General features: G+C 40.1%; 1 protein-coding gene across 2 annotated transcripts in view; it reads right to left on the minus strand.

The window, feature by feature from the left end:
* Nucleotides 1–17,356, minus strand: part of phlpp2 (PH domain and leucine rich repeat protein phosphatase 2) — a 69,779-nt gene that overhangs the window by 16,791 nt on the left and 35,632 nt on the right. For both annotated transcript variants that reach the window (XM_022670087.2, XM_022670088.2), the window contains exons 7-16: nt 14,826–14,972; nt 13,073–13,303; nt 10,018–10,220; nt 8,472–8,532; nt 8,242–8,337; nt 7,499–7,654; nt 5,604–5,804; nt 4,170–4,332; nt 3,849–3,979; nt 2,775–2,888 (exon numbers count right to left, since the gene is read on the minus strand). In XM_022670087.2, the coding sequence (XP_022525808.2) occupies nt 2,775–2,888; nt 3,849–3,979; nt 4,170–4,332; nt 5,604–5,804; nt 7,499–7,654; nt 8,242–8,337; nt 8,472–8,532; nt 10,018–10,220; nt 13,073–13,303; nt 14,826–14,972 (1,503 nt within the window). The remainder of the gene's footprint in view (nt 1–2,774; nt 2,889–3,848; nt 3,980–4,169; nt 4,333–5,603; nt 5,805–7,498; nt 7,655–8,241; nt 8,338–8,471; nt 8,533–10,017; nt 10,221–13,072; nt 13,304–14,825; nt 14,973–17,356) is intronic.

The following is a 17,356-nucleotide window of genomic DNA, read 5'->3' on the forward strand; positions in this document are numbered from 1 at the left end:
CTGGTTTTGGTGCAATATCTACATAGGTGTATAGAGGCCCATTTCCAGCAACTATCACTCCAGTGTTCTAATGGTACAATGTGTTTGCTCATTGGCTCAGAAGGCTAATTGATGATTAGAAAACCCTTGTGCAATCATGTTCACACACCTGAAAACAGTCTAGCTCATTACAGAAGCTACTGACCTTCCTTTGAGCAGATTGAGTTTCTGGAGCATCACATTTGTGGGGTCAATTAAACGCTCAAAATGGCCAGAAAAAGAGAACTTTCATCTGAAACTCGACAGGTCTATTCTTGTTCTTAGAAATAAAGGCTATTCCATGCGAGAAATTGCTAAGAAATTGAAGATTTCCTACAACGGTGTGTACTACTCCCTTCAGAGGACAGCACAAACAGGCTCTAACCAGAGTAGAAAAAGAAGTGGGAGGCCGCGTTGCACAACTAAGCAAGAAGATAAGTACATTAGAGTCTCTAGTTTGAGAAACAGACGCCTCACAGGTCCCCAACTGGCATCTTCATTAAATAGTACCCGCAAAACACCAGTGTCAACATCTACAGTGAAGAGGCGGCTGCGGGATTTTGGGCTTCAGGGCAGAGTGGCAAAGAAAAAGCCATATCTGATAAAAGAAAAAGATTAAGATGGGCAAAAGAACACAGACATTGGACAGAGGAAGACTGGAAAAAAGTGTTGTGGGCGGATGAATCCAAGTTTGAGGTGTTTGGATCACAAAGAAGAACGTTTGTGAGACGCAGAACAAATGAAAAGATGCTGGAAGAATGCCTGACGCCATCTGTTAAGCATGGTGGAGGTAAAGTGATGGTCTGGGGTTGCTTTGGTGCTGGTAAGGTGGGAGATCTGTACAGGGTAAAAGGGATTCTGAATAAGGAAGGCTATCACTCCATTTTGCAACGCCATGCCATACCCAGTGGACAGCGCCTGATCGGAGCCAATTTCGTCCTACAACAGGACAATGACCCTAAACACACCTCCAAATTGTGCAAGAACTATTTACAGCAGAAGCAGGCAGCTGGTATTCTATTGGTAATGGAGTGGCCAGCGCAGTCACCAGATCTGAACCCCATTGAGCTGTTGTGGGAGCAGCTTGACCGTATGGTACGCCAGAAGTGCCTATCCAACCAATCCAACTTGTGGGAGCTGCTTCTAGAAGCGTGGGGTGCAATTTCTCCAGCTTACCTCAACAAATTAACAGCTAGAATGCCAAAGGTGTGCAATGCTGTAATTGCTGCAAATGGAGGATTCTTTGATGAAAGCAAAGTTTGATGTAAAAACAATGTTATTTCAAATACAAATCATTATTTCTAACCTTGTCAATGTCTTGACTCTATTTTCTATTCATTTCACAACGTATGGTGGTGAATAAGTGTGACTTTTCATGGAAAACACAAAATTGTTTGAGTGACCCCAAACTTTTGAACGGTAGTGTAAGTACTTAAGAAAGTACTTCTAATTCCTTACTAAACATATCTGGAACCAACCCATTTATCTTGTAAGCAAAAGTTTTGGAACATGTGAGTGTCAGGGTTTTTTTGTTGCCCAGGTGTGTCCTGTTACATTGATTATTTGAACAATAAGCAGCGTTGAAAGTCTACATCTATGCTGTCTATGCGATAAAACAAGAAATTGTGAAGTGGAGAGTAGATGGAAAATTAATCAGAGTTATAGCACAAATATTGTCCATGGCCAGAACAACCTTTTGAAATGTCTTGAAGAAGAAAGTCGTCACTGGTGTACTAACTAACAGATGTATTTTGAATAGGTAGGCCTGTTTGATTGCTCCAGCACAGAGATTGTATTCACTTTGTACTTTAATTATATCACATGTATGTACTCTGTACTTTAATCAACCTACCTCTACTCAATATACACTACATGGACTATATAAAATGTATCTGTAAAATGTGCTCTGTCTTACACTGTTTTTGTCTGCACTAGAGATCTAGCTTAATAGTGTTTCATTGTACTTTACAACCCTGCATCACTATAAAAAAAACACATTGAATTTAATTAAATTGAAAGACAGTGAAGGTAATGACATGGCTTGGGCTTGCATGGCTTCTTCTGGAAAGGGGCTAGTTAATCTTCACTAATGTCACAAATGTGAATACCTGGAAATAAAAGCTGAAATGTTGATTTTTTGACATTTTCTTTTAAGGTCAACCCCAATTTTTTCAGTCTACAGCAGAAAAAAGGGACTGTTGCAATACTTTTGGAGGGCAGTGTACATCAAAATAACTCTTCTTTCACTCCCAAACAATATACACATAGCTGCCTTCACTGATGTAAGCAGAGCAGAGAAAAGAGACATCCGATACTAATCACAGAGACAGATCAGAAGTCCGGCCCCTCTGAGGGGGAGCCCATTGCATGAATGTCTCATTAAAGATTTAATATGTGCTTTACACCCAAAGGAAGCATTCAGTTTAAATGCAGTCTACTGCTCTGAGTTGATTTTAAGGGGAGCACAAATTGTGTGTGAATCCTTTTGTCAATATTTCTTATTAGCCTACATCTTTTAGCCTAAGTTTCAGAAAACAAGGACAACAGTAAACTCAGAATTGTGCAATTTGCTCAAAGCGAATTTGGCTAAACATGTACCTGTAACTGTATCCAATCTTAACACTGGTCATTAATATGCATGAGCTCATTGGCATATATATCTTTTTTATGGAGAGCAGTACAACAAATTATAGAGTGAGAGATTTTAAATCATTTGAAAAACAGCTCTGTATGTTTGATGTTTCGTTGCTGCTTACTTGTTCCTCTGGCCGCTCATCTCAGCGTAGCCATGATCCCACAGTGTAGATGTCCCCTGTGAGTCTCCTGCAGACAGGGATGGCTTCTGATCCAGTTTCAGAGTAGTTATATGACTGATAAGATAAAAAAGTGATGGAGAAGGGAATTTAAACATAATCATGTTTGATGTGTGTAGCTCTACTCAATATGATGTAGACAAACAAATCAATTAATCACAGTTACATTTACCCAGAGCATTTAAACTGCAGTTTAAACTACATTTAAACTGACCTACAAACACAGTGCTGGGAAAAAGTATTTGCTTCCCTACAGATTTCTTTTGTTTTTGCTTTTGTTTATTAAACTTACATTTTCAGACTAACAAACACATTTTAATATCAGACCTGAGTAAATATAAAAAGCAGTTTTTAAATGATAATTTAATTTATTCATGAAATAGTATTTGCCTCCTAAACCTAATAACTTGGTCGTGCCACCCTTGATGGCAGCAACAACTGCCATCAAACTTTACCGATAACTGGTAATGAGTCTTTCACAGCTTTGTGGAGGAATTTTGTACCACTCTTCTTTACAGATTTGTTTTAATTCAGACACATTGGATGTTTTTTTTAGCATAAACAGCCTGTTTAAAAGTAGGCTTAATACTTGAGTAGGCTGCTCCAAAAACTTCAGAGGTGGACCTGCTGGTGTGCTAAGGGTCATTGTCCTGCTGCAGAACCCAAGTAAGTCTGGCAGTAACCTGGCCTGGATGTGGGTAGTGAAATTAATCTTAGCTTTCCAAAAATGTAGTTAATCACAGTTAATTAATTATACATGGGGCCAGATTTGTTTGAATCATTTTTTTCCTTTAATAAATGAAAAAGTATTTACTTAGGTTATCTTTGTCTGATCTTAAGGTTTGTTAGATAATCTGAAAATGTAAAAACTAAAAGCAAAAACTAAAAAAAACTGTAATGGGGCAAACATTTTTACAGCACTGTTTGTACACGGTTTACACATTTATACAGCATATTTTGTTTTCAACAGGACAGACAGGTGATTAGTGCAAAGCTAAGGGTAATCTCAAGGCATACCTGAAGAGGTTGAGGGTTTTGTGCTCCAGCATAAGGCTGCTGTTGCCCGTCAGGTCCAGCTCTTGTAGTGTGGCAGGTAGAGAATCGGGGAGCAGGATCTCTGTGAGTTCATTGCAGCTCACGTCCACCAGCTAGAAATGGAAAAAGACAAAACAATACACATATGGCCTTTAGCATTAATTCCTTTTCAGGCACTTTTAAGGCATGCTTTAATACCCAAATAATAAACACACACACCTATAATAGTCTCTGATAAACGTAAGTACCTACCAGTATTAATTCATGTAATATTGTTTGATATAGACTTGCATCACACATTACCTTTATCTCAGGCAGGTTAAGAACCTCAGGGAAGACACTGATGTGATTGGAGTGTGCGATGAGGGTATGCAGCCTTTTACAGCTGGACACAGTGGAGGGGATAGTCTTCAGCTTGTTCCCGCTCAGATTCAGCTCTTCAAGCAACTCCAGCTTACTGAGCTTACTGAGAAAACACACACAGTGACAAAAATAAAAGATTACTAGCTGGTTAGTAATATCCCTTTTACATAAGTTATGCCAATTATTGCTTCCAAGCAAAATCCTTACATTTGTCTTTTACTTTTTAACATATCTGACTAAATCAGGTATTTCTTCTTTACATATATATACACATACGCCTGGGCAAAAAGGTAACCACCTAGATTTAATTAAGCAAATGGGTAAGAGCCTCCCATTGGATAATACTGCATGTGTGATTATGATTTAGCTTTAAAAAGTGGAGGACAGTGGAAGAAGCATCATCTTCTAGGAAGGAATGTGGTCAAAAAAATAAACCTGAATGATAGTGATAGTTTTACTACACCAAAAGTCAGTTCTCCTTTAATAGTAAAAGTAAGAGCTTTTTTTGGGACTAAACAGCTGTGTAGCCTTAAAAAAATTCTCATCAGTGAGTCTAACTGTCAAAACAACTTCTGTTTGCTAGAAATCATAAAGATTGGACTTGGAATGAAAGAAGGGCATGTTAAGGTCTGATGAGTCCAGATTTATCCTATTTCAGAGTGATGGAGCATCAGGGTAAAAAGAGGTGTGGTTGAAGTGATGCTCCCATCGTGCCTAGTGCTACTGTACAAGCCTGTGGGGGCGGGGCTGTGATCTGGGGTTTCTGCAGTTGGTCTGCAGGTTTAGGTTCAGCAACAGTATGTGCCCAAAGAATTAAGTCAGCTGACTACCTGAATATACAGAATATAGACCAGGTTATTCCATCTATGGATTTGTTCTTCACTCATTGCACGGGCATATGTGAAAGAGTGCAGGGTTCAGGAAGTATGAGATCATTATTTTCACACATGGATTTGTCCAGATCTGAACCATATTGAGAATCTTTGTGATGTGCTGGAGAGAAGACTTTGCGCAACTCTGGACAGAAATAAATGTTGTGACATTGCAGAAGTTTGTGGAAACGATGTCACAGCGAATGCGTGCCGTGTTCAAAGGTAAAAGTGGTCAAACCAAATATTAGTGCGTTTGTGTGACCATTTCTTTGGCCATTCAGTTTACTTTATGATGCTCCAAACTGACTTGAAATTATCTTTTTTTTATATACAGACTCACTTTCAAATTAAGATTTTTCCACTGTTTTCCAGTAAAATGGATATTTTAAAATATTGTGCAGAACTACTACTTATCCTCAGATTATAAAAATCACAATCTCTTTTTTAAATGACTATTCATAGTTATTTTTCTAAAGCCTACGAATATAAGATTCACCAATACCTTGCAGGGAACGACAGCAGCTGGTTATAGGCCATATGTAAGACCCGCAGGTTCTGATGTCCCACCAGCAGGGTGGCGCAGTTCTCATTCAGGTTGTTCCCTGTGAGGTACAGCTCCTGAAGAGTGCTCAAGCTCTCCTCTGATTGGCTGCTTGGGGGGATTGTCTCCAGTGCATTGGCAGACACATTCAGGTATTTTAAGCTAGGAGGGGAAAAAACACACAAACACAAAAAAAACACCACACAGAAGTGTTAACATCATGTATAATAATATGGATTAATATTTTTCTGATGCACAACATCTGAGCAATAAATGTGTAGGTTATAATGATCTATGATTTATAATGTCTTTATGATGTCTTCTTAGCAAGCATCTCAGGATGAAACGGATGGGAAAATCGATAGGCATGCATCACTTTAATGGAGGCTATCTGAAAACACTTAGAGAGGGAAATATCCTGGCAGAGGCAACGAGATGCTCTAAAACACCCAGAGATCTAAACAACTCGGGCATCAGTTTTGATTCCTTCAAGGCTGACCCGTAATTCAGCCCACAAGAAAATGGACAAGCTGCTGGTCTAGCTCATGTTACATCACCACACCCTGGGTTTACTTGCTTCCATTCAGTCGTGGGAGATCTCTGGTGGTTTGAAAGTACATTATACTCCAGTAATAATCCCAGGACAACTAGCTTTATCTACAGATCAGACAGAGGCCTAGTGCTGTTTTCTGGGCTGCTGCTGCCTATGCATGTGTGTGTTCTGTTGGTGCTGCAAAAGGGCAGTGGAGCACACTTCAGAGCCACAGGCCCAGAGGGTAGAGAGAGAGAGAGAAACACAGCTGCCGTGCTTTTAGCATCTGTTAGAGAGGGAGGAGAGGAGAAAGAAAGGGCTGTGAGAAAAAGAGGGTGAAGGAAGGTGAGAAAGAGAGAGAGATAAAGAGGAAGAGAAAAAGACAGAGCAAGAGAGAGACCCTGATGTTGCTCCACCTTAAAACTGTACAGAAATAAGCACAAAGAGAGAACCAAAAACAAACCAAGTAAAAGGTACCCATGTTTACAAACTCACTAACTGACTTGGACCAAAGCAAATAGAGCAAACTACTCATCCATCGCCTTCCTTGCCTCCCTCAACTCATCCATAACTCATCCCCTGCCCCCCAACATATCCCCAGATCCACAACTCATCCCCAACTCTGCAACACATCCCCAACTCATCCCCAGTTCCCCAACCGATTCCTAGCTCCCCAGGTCATTCCTACCTCATTCCCAGCTCCCCAACTCCTCCCCAACTCATTCCCAATTCTGCAACTCATCCCCAGTTCCCCAAATGATTCCCAGCTTCCCAACTCATCCCAGCCTCCCAACTCATCCCCAGTTCCCCAACTCATCCCCAGCTCCCTAGCATTTTCCTAGCTCTCCAACAACTCATCCAAAACTCACCTCCAGCTCCCTAACTCATCCTCAGCTCGACAACTCATCCCCATCTCCCCAACTCATCCCCAGCTCTCCAACAACTCATCCCCAACCAATCCTTAACTCATCCTCAGTTCTGCCAATCTTTTCCAGCTCCCCAACGCACCCCCTGCTCCCCAACTTATCCACAACTCCCTAACTCCTCCACAATTTATCTGCAGCTCCCCAACTCTCCAACTTATCCCCAGCTCCTAAACACATCTCTATCTCATCCATAACTTGTCCCCAACTCATCCCACACATCCCCAACTCATCCAGGGTTCCCCAGCTAATTTTTGGCTGAATAATTTGGTTTCCAAATATTCTTGGACGCCAAATATTTGGTGTATCCTTAATAAACAGGCCAATAGGCAGAGAGTTTACCAATAACAGGCAGAGAACAGAAGAAGGGTGTACAGGACAAGAGTGAAGGAATGACCTACTTTAAGGCCTTGTAGAAGAAGCTCTCCGGGAGCTCGCCAAGCTTGTTGTGCTGCAGGTCGAGGGCTTCCAGTGGGATGTGGTCAAGTAGGTCAGGCAGTCTCTGCAGTGCATTACTGCCAGCCAGTAGCTTCCGCAGACTCAGACCACTGAGCAGCCTAAAGAGAGAGAGACAGAGAGAAAGAGAGAGATGTCTAAAGTGACAGGGAGATACCATTGGCTAGAGCAATGCATTTAATAATCACTTCTACAACTGAACAGGCATTAAATATGAAAAATGACCAAACAAATCGATCAGCCCAAAAATGCCAACACAGCACAATACAAGCGTCAAGGGAAAAAAAGAAACAGAGCAATGTCCCAGAACAAAATCCCAAATAGGGCACCAGCATCCAGCTGGTACGTTATCTCATTTGAAAACACATTCACATGCAAATGGCTCTGCTGTCAATGAGGAATTAGATGAAAACAGCAGTACATTCATCCCTGTGACACTTGCATCTCAATACTTTCACCCAGACAGCCAGAGGAGCCACCTGATCATTCGACCGACGACAGGCAGTGCCCTCGTCTACCTCCCGAATCTGGACAGACGCTTTTTCTGACCAATATAAATCATAATAATGTGATGCACTGTCAAATAAATGAACAGAAATTGCAGGCACTGAAAAACAGCAACGGAGGGGAAGAACCACAGGCCAGACAGTTCAGGACTTTAAACACATACAAACACACTCCCCCTGACCTTGCAGGTAGCTCTAGAAGCAGATTATGAGAGACGTCCAGCACCTCAATCTTCCTGCTGTCACACACCCAGTCAGGCAGATATTCCAGAAGATTCCTATCAAATCAACAAAAAGTCATTATGTCCACAACTGCAGGTTGAATGGCTTGTCTGCCGTATATTGAGAATTTGTCAAAAATGACAACCACATATCAAAACATGCCATTACCAGGAGCTGGACTTTAACTTACCATGACAGGTCCATGTGCGTCAACTGGTTGGGAACTGGATAGATGTTCACTGTAGCGAGACCTAGGGTTAAAGATACCGCAGGTCAGTACAACGTTCCAAATTCACAACAGTTTTAATGTGTCAAAAACTGAGTCTCATTAATCAATTCCAATTATTTCTGTCTCTGAAACAATATGTATGCGATATGCACACACTGATATGCGGTCTGTGATTAAAATATGACTGGAAATGTTTGCTCAACATGGTGTCTGTATACAAACTAAATCCCTCTCTTTAACAAAAAGAGCCAATCAGCCATGAACAGAGGAGGGATGGCATACTAGTGTAGAAGCCCAGATCAATGTGGAGATCTGTGCAAACACAGCAGCCAGAACAAAGCAAAAACATCAGGGTTTTATGCAGGTACTAAGGCAAACACTACTAATTAATCATAATGTTATTAAGCAAATTTTAACTGCGATTTTAGGTCAATTAAGAGCTTTATTCAATTGAAAGTTTACAAACATCAATGTAAGCATTTCAGCCATTTGTGTATTCTGTTTATTCAGTTCCTGTCAACTTGTCCTTTATGAACTTTGTGGGTTGTCCTTTTGGCCACCTAAATGGATGGTGGTCCTTGAAGCAATTTAATGCCAAATGCTGATGCTGGTTTATCGTGTAGTCCCCACTTCACAGCCATAGTTGAGTACTGGTAGACCTGGTAGAGTTAAATAGATGAGCTTGCAGCATAATGTCCTTCGTCTTCTTCAACACATCTTTGATGTTTTTGAAGCTAAGCCATGCACTTCATCGCCTTCGGATCTCATTGATTTAAAAACATGTTTTTGAAATGGTAATATGATATTCAGACTATCATGGTCTTGTCCATTAATTATGATAAAGATGCAAAGATGGCCACCAAGTGAACAGACCTTCCTAAAGTGCATACATACAGAAAAATGAAGCACAAAATCCAATCTGGCCATTCACATTCATGTCATATGCACACTTATTGGATACATATCTGTTCAAGGACCGCATATGAAAGTGACTCAAATATAGCAGACTCAGCAAAGATGGAACCAACATGCTAACAGACATAGCATCTGACCTCTGCAAAGTTGAAGCCTGTTAGCCATGATGCTAACTGCTGTTCTCAACAGTGTTAAAGCCACAATATTAATAAAATATTCAGCAGCTAGGCTCAGCAAGGATTGGAGATCAACATCACTTATCATAATTGGTACCAGGTTTTTTTTATCAACCTGCTTAAAGATACAAGATGTACAGGACTAGTATAGTAATATTAGTTGAGCAAACTTGATCTTAGCACTCTCTGTGTACATTTTTAATCTGTGTAGCTACACTACATAACATATTGCCGTCGTCCAATGAAAAACAAGTATCTCGAAAACAGCAAATTTACAGGAGAGACAAAACCTTCTTAACTTTCAATGGAAGTCAATGTAGAAATGGTTTATTTCAGGTAACTTTGGAGAATTTCCATTTGTATGTAGTAATCTCAAAATCTACAAAAATAGGCATATGTGTCAGGGCTTTACTCACGGTTGTTGTTGGCATGAAGAGACCGCAGCGTAAAGCCGCTAAGTGTGAGCGACCCCAGCTGGTTGCGCTGGCACTGCAGGGTCTCCAGGTTGCAGGCAGCACTCAGGTCCAGTGAGGTCAGCCGGTTGTCCCTCAGGTCCAGCTGGGTGAGATGCTTGATGGGTTCCAGAGTCTCGCCTTTTATACAGTGGAGTCCATTCAGCCTGGAATACAAAAAATGTACCAACAGACTGAACATTGTATATATGTGGGCACACACTGCCTCAGAGTTTTAAACCTGGCATGCCTATTTGTACTAGAATTAGTATACTTTAAACTTCAAAGACCATGAGCCCTATCTTACACCCTGTGCACGGTGCACTGTGATGTTCATTGCTATCTTACACCCTGCCAACAGTCTATTTTCATACCTTCTGCCTATGTCGTTCAAATAATAACAGTGCTTGTGAATATATCTTCGATGATAGGAGTGGTGGTCTGGAAGTGAGGTGTGTTCAGGTAAATTTCTGGCGTATCTTGGCAAAGGAAAACACAGGTGCTCCACTGACTGAATACAACCTAGACAGTTGGCAACAGTTAGACGTTCATTGCTATCTTGGCAGTTAATTGTCAACACAGCCGCATATCCATAGCACGTGCCTGTTATTTTTTTATCAGCAATAAACAGACTACAAAATAAAATAACATTCTAAATCAACGTCACTATATTCTACATTCTACGTCATTATTCTACTTCAAATGCTTGCTGCTACCTTCTCTTAGGCCTGTTGAACAAGCAGGTCAGATTCCTCTACTGAGAAGTGTTGGATACGTTGAGGTAGCTGCACCGATAAAATAGCAATCTGCCAAAGTCAGAGCGCACCTGGCTCTTAAAGGAAATGGCATGTGACATGATTGGTTTATTGCACGTTGCAATCAAAACACACCCATGATTAATTAAGAAAATCAGTGCATGCCTTTTTTGCATTTCGAGATGTGGAAGGCATACTTTTCCCGTCGTTACTATAGCAAAAACACGCTGACTCGCCCTAAATCAAGCTGCACAGTGCTACAGGCATGGGATATAATCTAGATTTAGATATCTACTGTGAGACACTTCACAAGTGTAGACATTTCCAGGTTATACAGATTCTACCCCACCCTCCTCTCTGGCACTTTCTCTCTTCTCTGCTCTTCTCTTCTGAGTGCTCTCTGTCTGTCTCTCTCTCTCCATTCCAACAGCAGCACCAATCATCTTTATGAGTCTGGCTGGCGCTCTCATCCACCACAGGTGCAGCAAGGTCCCAGTAAATCCACAATCCCACATGGAGAATAACTCTTCTCTCCAGGTGAGGAACAGAGAGCAAACAGAACAACGGAGCCACATGATCATGATATATGATGGAAAACCTGAAACTAAAAGCTCCAAGGGAATCAAAAATTGTTAATAGAGAAAAATAAAATTGGGTGGGTCAGATGAGATGAGCGGAGCATTTTATTTGAAATTGACAAGTAATTTTGTCTGTTTTCTGGCACTAACAGAAATCCTAGATAATGTATTACAACCTGCTTTACTATTGGTAGTGCTGGGGATATCTTAGGAGATATTGATATTTAGGAAACCCCAAAAACAGGAATTATGACTTTTGACTTGCGATGAAAAAGAAGTTACAGTTGTCCATTAATCCCTTAATTAATGAGGTCGTCAGTTCAAGTAAAATCAATTAACATTTGTTTATATAGCGTTTTTTACAACAAACATTATCACAATGCAGCTTTACAGAGAAAATGGGTCCAAGCTACATATAAGTGAGTACCACAGTGATGCCAATAATTGTGTTGAAAACAGTGGCAAGAAAAAAACTTTCTTACACTAAGAGGAAGAAACCTTAGGAGGAACCAAGACAAAAATGATCAACGTCATGTTTAATAATCTTCTGATAAGTCAATAATGTAATTATCGGAACAGGCCCAATTGAAACCAATCAATAGTATTATCACTTATTTTAAGTCCCACTGAGAAAGTCCCACAGAAAAACTGGATGTTGACCACATTACAATGATGGGGGATGGCTTTCAGTTCAGCAGTGACACTGAGGTGTTTAAAAACTCCAGCAGCACTGCTGTATCTGATCCACTGAGAATAGTGACCCACCACACAAAACTTAACAGGAGCCTATAATTCAGCAGGTCTCGCCAGTGGGGGTAGCTAACTTAGTTAAGTAAAACTAAGCTAAGTAAACAAAACTAAACAAAGTCAAACAAGCGCTGGGTGTGAATCTACACCCATTTATCTCCTAAAAACTGTTTATTTGGGTGAGTAAAGCGCATATGTTTATTTACAGTAAGCTTAGATTCCCAAATTTCTCCAGCACTAGGCTGGAGCAATAGCGGCTAAACGCTCCAGCAGTGCTAGCCGGGGTTAGAAGCAGGCTACAGTCTGATAATACTTCGCTTGGAACAGGGAAACAGTGACCGCGTATAGTGGATAATGCTAATGCTGCTCCAGCAGTGCTAGCCAGGGTTAGAAGCAGGCTACAGTGTGATAATACTTTCCTCGGAACAGGGAAATAGTGAATGTGGATAGCGGATAATGCTAATGCTACTTCAGCAGTGCTAGCTGGAGTAAGGAGCAGGCCACAGGCCGATAATACTCACCTCTGAACGGGGAAATGGCGGTTAGCGGCTAATGCTAAGGCTAGTAAACTGAAACTCCTGAATAACACAGCAATTTGGCGGAGTGGCTTTACTGCTCCTTACAACCTGACTGGTAATGTTTATACATAAGACGCACTGGATTAAAAGGAACACTGCCAATTTTAAGTGTGCCTTACAGTGTGAGCAATACGGTATTCAGAGAAACAGATACAGAACTACAGAAACAAGGAGGTGGTCATAATGTTGGATGAGTGCATATTGATTCTATTTTATGATGCATGTAGAGAATGATAAAAATATTAAAAGAGTGAGAAAGAGCAGGGATGGGATGGAGGGGATGGAGACAGAGACAGCAAATGAAAGATTACATCAAAGCAAGAAATAAAACAGAAACATTAAATAGCTTCCGACGGCTCACCGTAAATCAATGCTCTTGATGTGCTTCATTCTCAGAAGGCTGCTGAGCTCCAGTGTGTCCACTCTGTTCCCGGCCATGGCCAGTTTGTCCACGGCACAGAGCCTCTCCAGCACAGCGGGGATGTTGGGGAAGTTGTTAAAGGAGAGCCCCAGGCTACAGAGCTGCGACAGGCCGCCCAGCTCCTCTGGCAGGGCGCTCAAGTGATTCCCGTCCAGACAGAGTGTCTGCAGGCTGGGCAACAGACAGACAGACATGTCAAACTCACTTTATTCTGGCTCATATTAATCTCTCTGGTCAGACGGACTCGGTGACCCCGCTATAAGAAATGTGGAAGATGTGTGCTGGATGATGTGAAACTGCAGTCATGCTCTTTGTGTTAAGTACCCTCCTAAGATTTAAGCCAAGCTGAGAGTATTAAAACCGGTTTGATTTCTAAGCCTGATTTAATCGGGTTGCACAACGAGCACAGCCGAGCTTAATGCATCTCACTGGCTCAATTAGGCAAGAAAAACTGGTAGTTTGACAGGGGATTGGCTCTAGTGAGAACACGTAGGTTAATGTGTCTTTAGAAAAAAGCCCATTATCATGGCAGAAATGCTCTGCAGAGCCTAACGTCCTGCATATCGTTATACAAGAGTCCTTCTAATGGATAATCACCTATCAACCATTTCTCCATTATGGGGAAAGAAGCTATTTTTGTTGCCATTGGTAGATATTGGGCTCTATCTTATATCCTGTAAAGGGCGTGTTGCAATGCTCATTGCTTATTGCACAAGCCAAAAGGAAAAAATGATTTTGGATAATGTAATAGAGTGCAAAATAAGATATTTTAATCTGAAATGCAGGTCACTAAAGATGGAAATACTTAAACTAAAGATACGACTTAAAATCGACTTAAGTATACAATGATACTTTCACTCAAGAAAAAGTACTATATAAGGCAGATTTGGCATGGTTTATACAGCTAAGAAATATAAAAAATATTTGTATTATATTTTTTTTGTATATTATTTTAAATATTACAAAAAAACTAATTATGAATCCAGAATTGTGAGCAGAGTGCATAGTTACACCCCTAAATGTGGTACCAGGGGCTTTATTGTTGCACAACATTACAAAACATTTTTACAGTACAGTGTGTATTTTTGAATGTGCTGAATTTCTAATTACCCTCTTAAAAAAGAAATGTGCAGTTGGTTTGCCTTCTTTAAGCACTAATAATATCCACACAATACTATGTACAATATAGATTACTTATTTACTTATGATTATTTAGTTTTTAGTTAACTTTTTACATTTTGGTTTGTTTTAGCTGTCTTTTAATCTTTTGTTTATAGTTTTTTTTTATTCTTTTATGGTTTTTAGTTGTTGCATATTATTATTTTTTACTCCTTCATGTTCTTAGTTTTATTTATTAATCTGTAGTTGCATTCTTATCATTTTTATTGCCTTTATTAACTTTTCTTACCTCTTATTTGTTTATATATTTGTTAAAATCCCTTTCCTGTCTATTGGCTCGGCTACATTGTAAATGAGAGCCACCCTCAATTAACTAAAGGTTGATTCATTGATTGATGGAAGTGTACTGTGCATCACAATAACAAAATCTATCATGATATACAATAAAATATTGTCATATTGCCCATCTCTTTCTTGTAACTGTACATTCTGCATGAATAGGGCACAAGTGGATACCATCTGGGGACTGAGGAAAGCTGTGTTAATGTGCAGGGCATGGATTCAGTGATCTGACCTCTGGAGGTTGCCGATGCGGGGTGGAATGGAGCCGAGTCCATTGCAGGAAAGCGTGAGTTCAGACAGGGTCGGGATCTCGCACACGGATTCAGGAAACACACCCAGTCGATTGTGAGACAAATTCAGGCTCTTCAGCTGGACAAACCTGCAGGCACACACACACACACACAGCCCCCCTCCATGTGTGAAACTGGCACAGCAGAGATAAGATATACAATCATTAACTCATACTGCTGGTGATGTTCAGTAAGGGTGGGAAAAATACTGACATTACAATAAAACACGCTGCTGATTTACAGTAACATACCTGTTTTAATGGCATGTGTTGGCAAGATTGGCTGGTATTTGGTATTTGAGGCATGGCACTGTCTGAGCCTGATCTGACATCTTTTGGGAATGGGAATATTTAGACTCATTTGTAGTAAGGCTGCATGATATTGCAAAAAAAATTGACATTGCAATATTTTTCTGTTCTAGACATCAATTATCATGATGTAAATAATTAATTATATGTGTATAACAATAACTGGAATAAAATTAATTTAATATAATATTTATATAATAGATATAACTTTTAATATGGATGAAAAAGTGTAAAGTTTTAATTTTGGTTTATTTAACACTTTTTGTTTACTAAATTCAATTCAATTAACTAAACTGACTGATACTGTACAATTCTAGCCAGATGCCATAGGTCACATTCATTACAACTCAATGCACTGTGGTAATATTAGCCTACTATGACATATTCCCGGTACACATGTGAAACTGTGAATTACGAAGTATTAAATACCTGCACAACATTGAACATTAAATGGCCCATCCATCTGCTTCCACTATTAGACCTCTCTCCTACTCCCATAATTCACATAACAGCCCTATTATCATGATATGGATTTTTAATATCATGATATTTCTGTGTCACGATATATTGTATACGATATAATATTGCCCACCCCTAGTCCCTAAATTAGTCTATACCACCCTACACTACCTTATACTCCCTATATTACTCTATACTACTCACACTACCTTATACTCCCTACATAACTTTATACTACCCTACACTACCTTATACTCCCTACATAACTTTATACTACCCTACACTACCTTATACTCCCTATATTACTCTATACCACCCTACACTACCTTATATTCCCTATATTACTCTATACTAACTTATTATACTAATAATTCACATTAGGCCTTGCCATGAGCACAGTGTTCAATTCACTCACAAGATAACACCTCACAATGTATACACGTGTGGGTAAAACTTTATGATAACTGTGAATAATTAATGCATTTCGCTGCTTTGAGGTGCACCAATTGCTGACACAAATGTGCAAGTGCACACACATCACACAAAGCTTGTCAGCAGATAAACTAAAACCTACTGGCACCATTTGGGGCGAGCCGGGCAGTTGTAGTGATCATCTAATCTGACATCCTGACCTCACTAGTGCTCTTGTCGCTGAATGCAATCAGATCCTCAGAGCAGAAACGTAGTAGAAAGTCTTCTCTGGACAGCAGAGACAGTTACTCCAACAAAAGCAGGATAAATTATTTTTAATACACTCAATTTCAGTAGAAACAATGGATCAGGAAGTGTCCCAATGCTTCTGTTCACACAAAATATAATGGCTATACATTCCTAATGTACATACCAGCTCAAACCCACACACTATACATTTCTGAGTGCAGATGGGTGGAGGGCATGACTCTACAGAATCCTCAACTATTTCATGGTCATAGATGTCCGGCTGAGTCACAACATATGCTAAAGCTGGCTGCTTGAGGAAGCGTTTCTGCCTCAACACACACACACACACACACACACACACACACAGATGCCCCTGTGCCTCCTGCCACACACAGTTGCTAAATATACCATACAGCTGAGATGAGCAAATAGAAAGAAAAGAGAGAGAAGGAGGGGGATGGGTAAGAGAGGAAGAGAGACACAGTGTGTGTGTGTGCATGTGTGTGTGTGTATGTGTGTGAGAAAGAGGCAACCACATGTGAAAGCTGCCACAAGCAGAACTGCTCTTAAGCACACACACACACACACACACATTATCACAATGTTCACTCCATCCAGTTCAAAGAATGCCTTGACATTGAAATAGATGGATCAATTATTGTTATAGATACTGATACCAAATCACCGGTGAAAAGTCCGCCACGCCCAGTAATATGATTTCACTCGTTTGATTAGTTTTACTTTAACTGCTCAACATACAGTGAATAGACAACAATGAACTGTCCTTAAGCCAAATGATTCCTCCCTACACTCCCTATACTACATATACTCCCAACATTTTTACTCCCTATAGTACCTTATATCACTCTATACTGCCCTACACTCCCTATACTACATACAACATTTTTACTTCCTATAGTACCTTATATTACTCTATACTACCCTACACTCCCTATTTTACTTTATACTTCCCTAAATTACTCATTATATCCTTATATCTCCTTATATCACCTATTATAACTTCTTATATCACCCTATTTTACCTA

This window comes from Astyanax mexicanus, chromosome 16, assembly GCF_023375975.1.
Source record: "Astyanax mexicanus isolate ESR-SI-001 chromosome 16, AstMex3_surface, whole genome shotgun sequence".
In the NCBI taxonomy this organism is placed as follows: Eukaryota; Metazoa; Chordata; class Actinopteri; order Characiformes; family Acestrorhamphidae; genus Astyanax; species Astyanax mexicanus.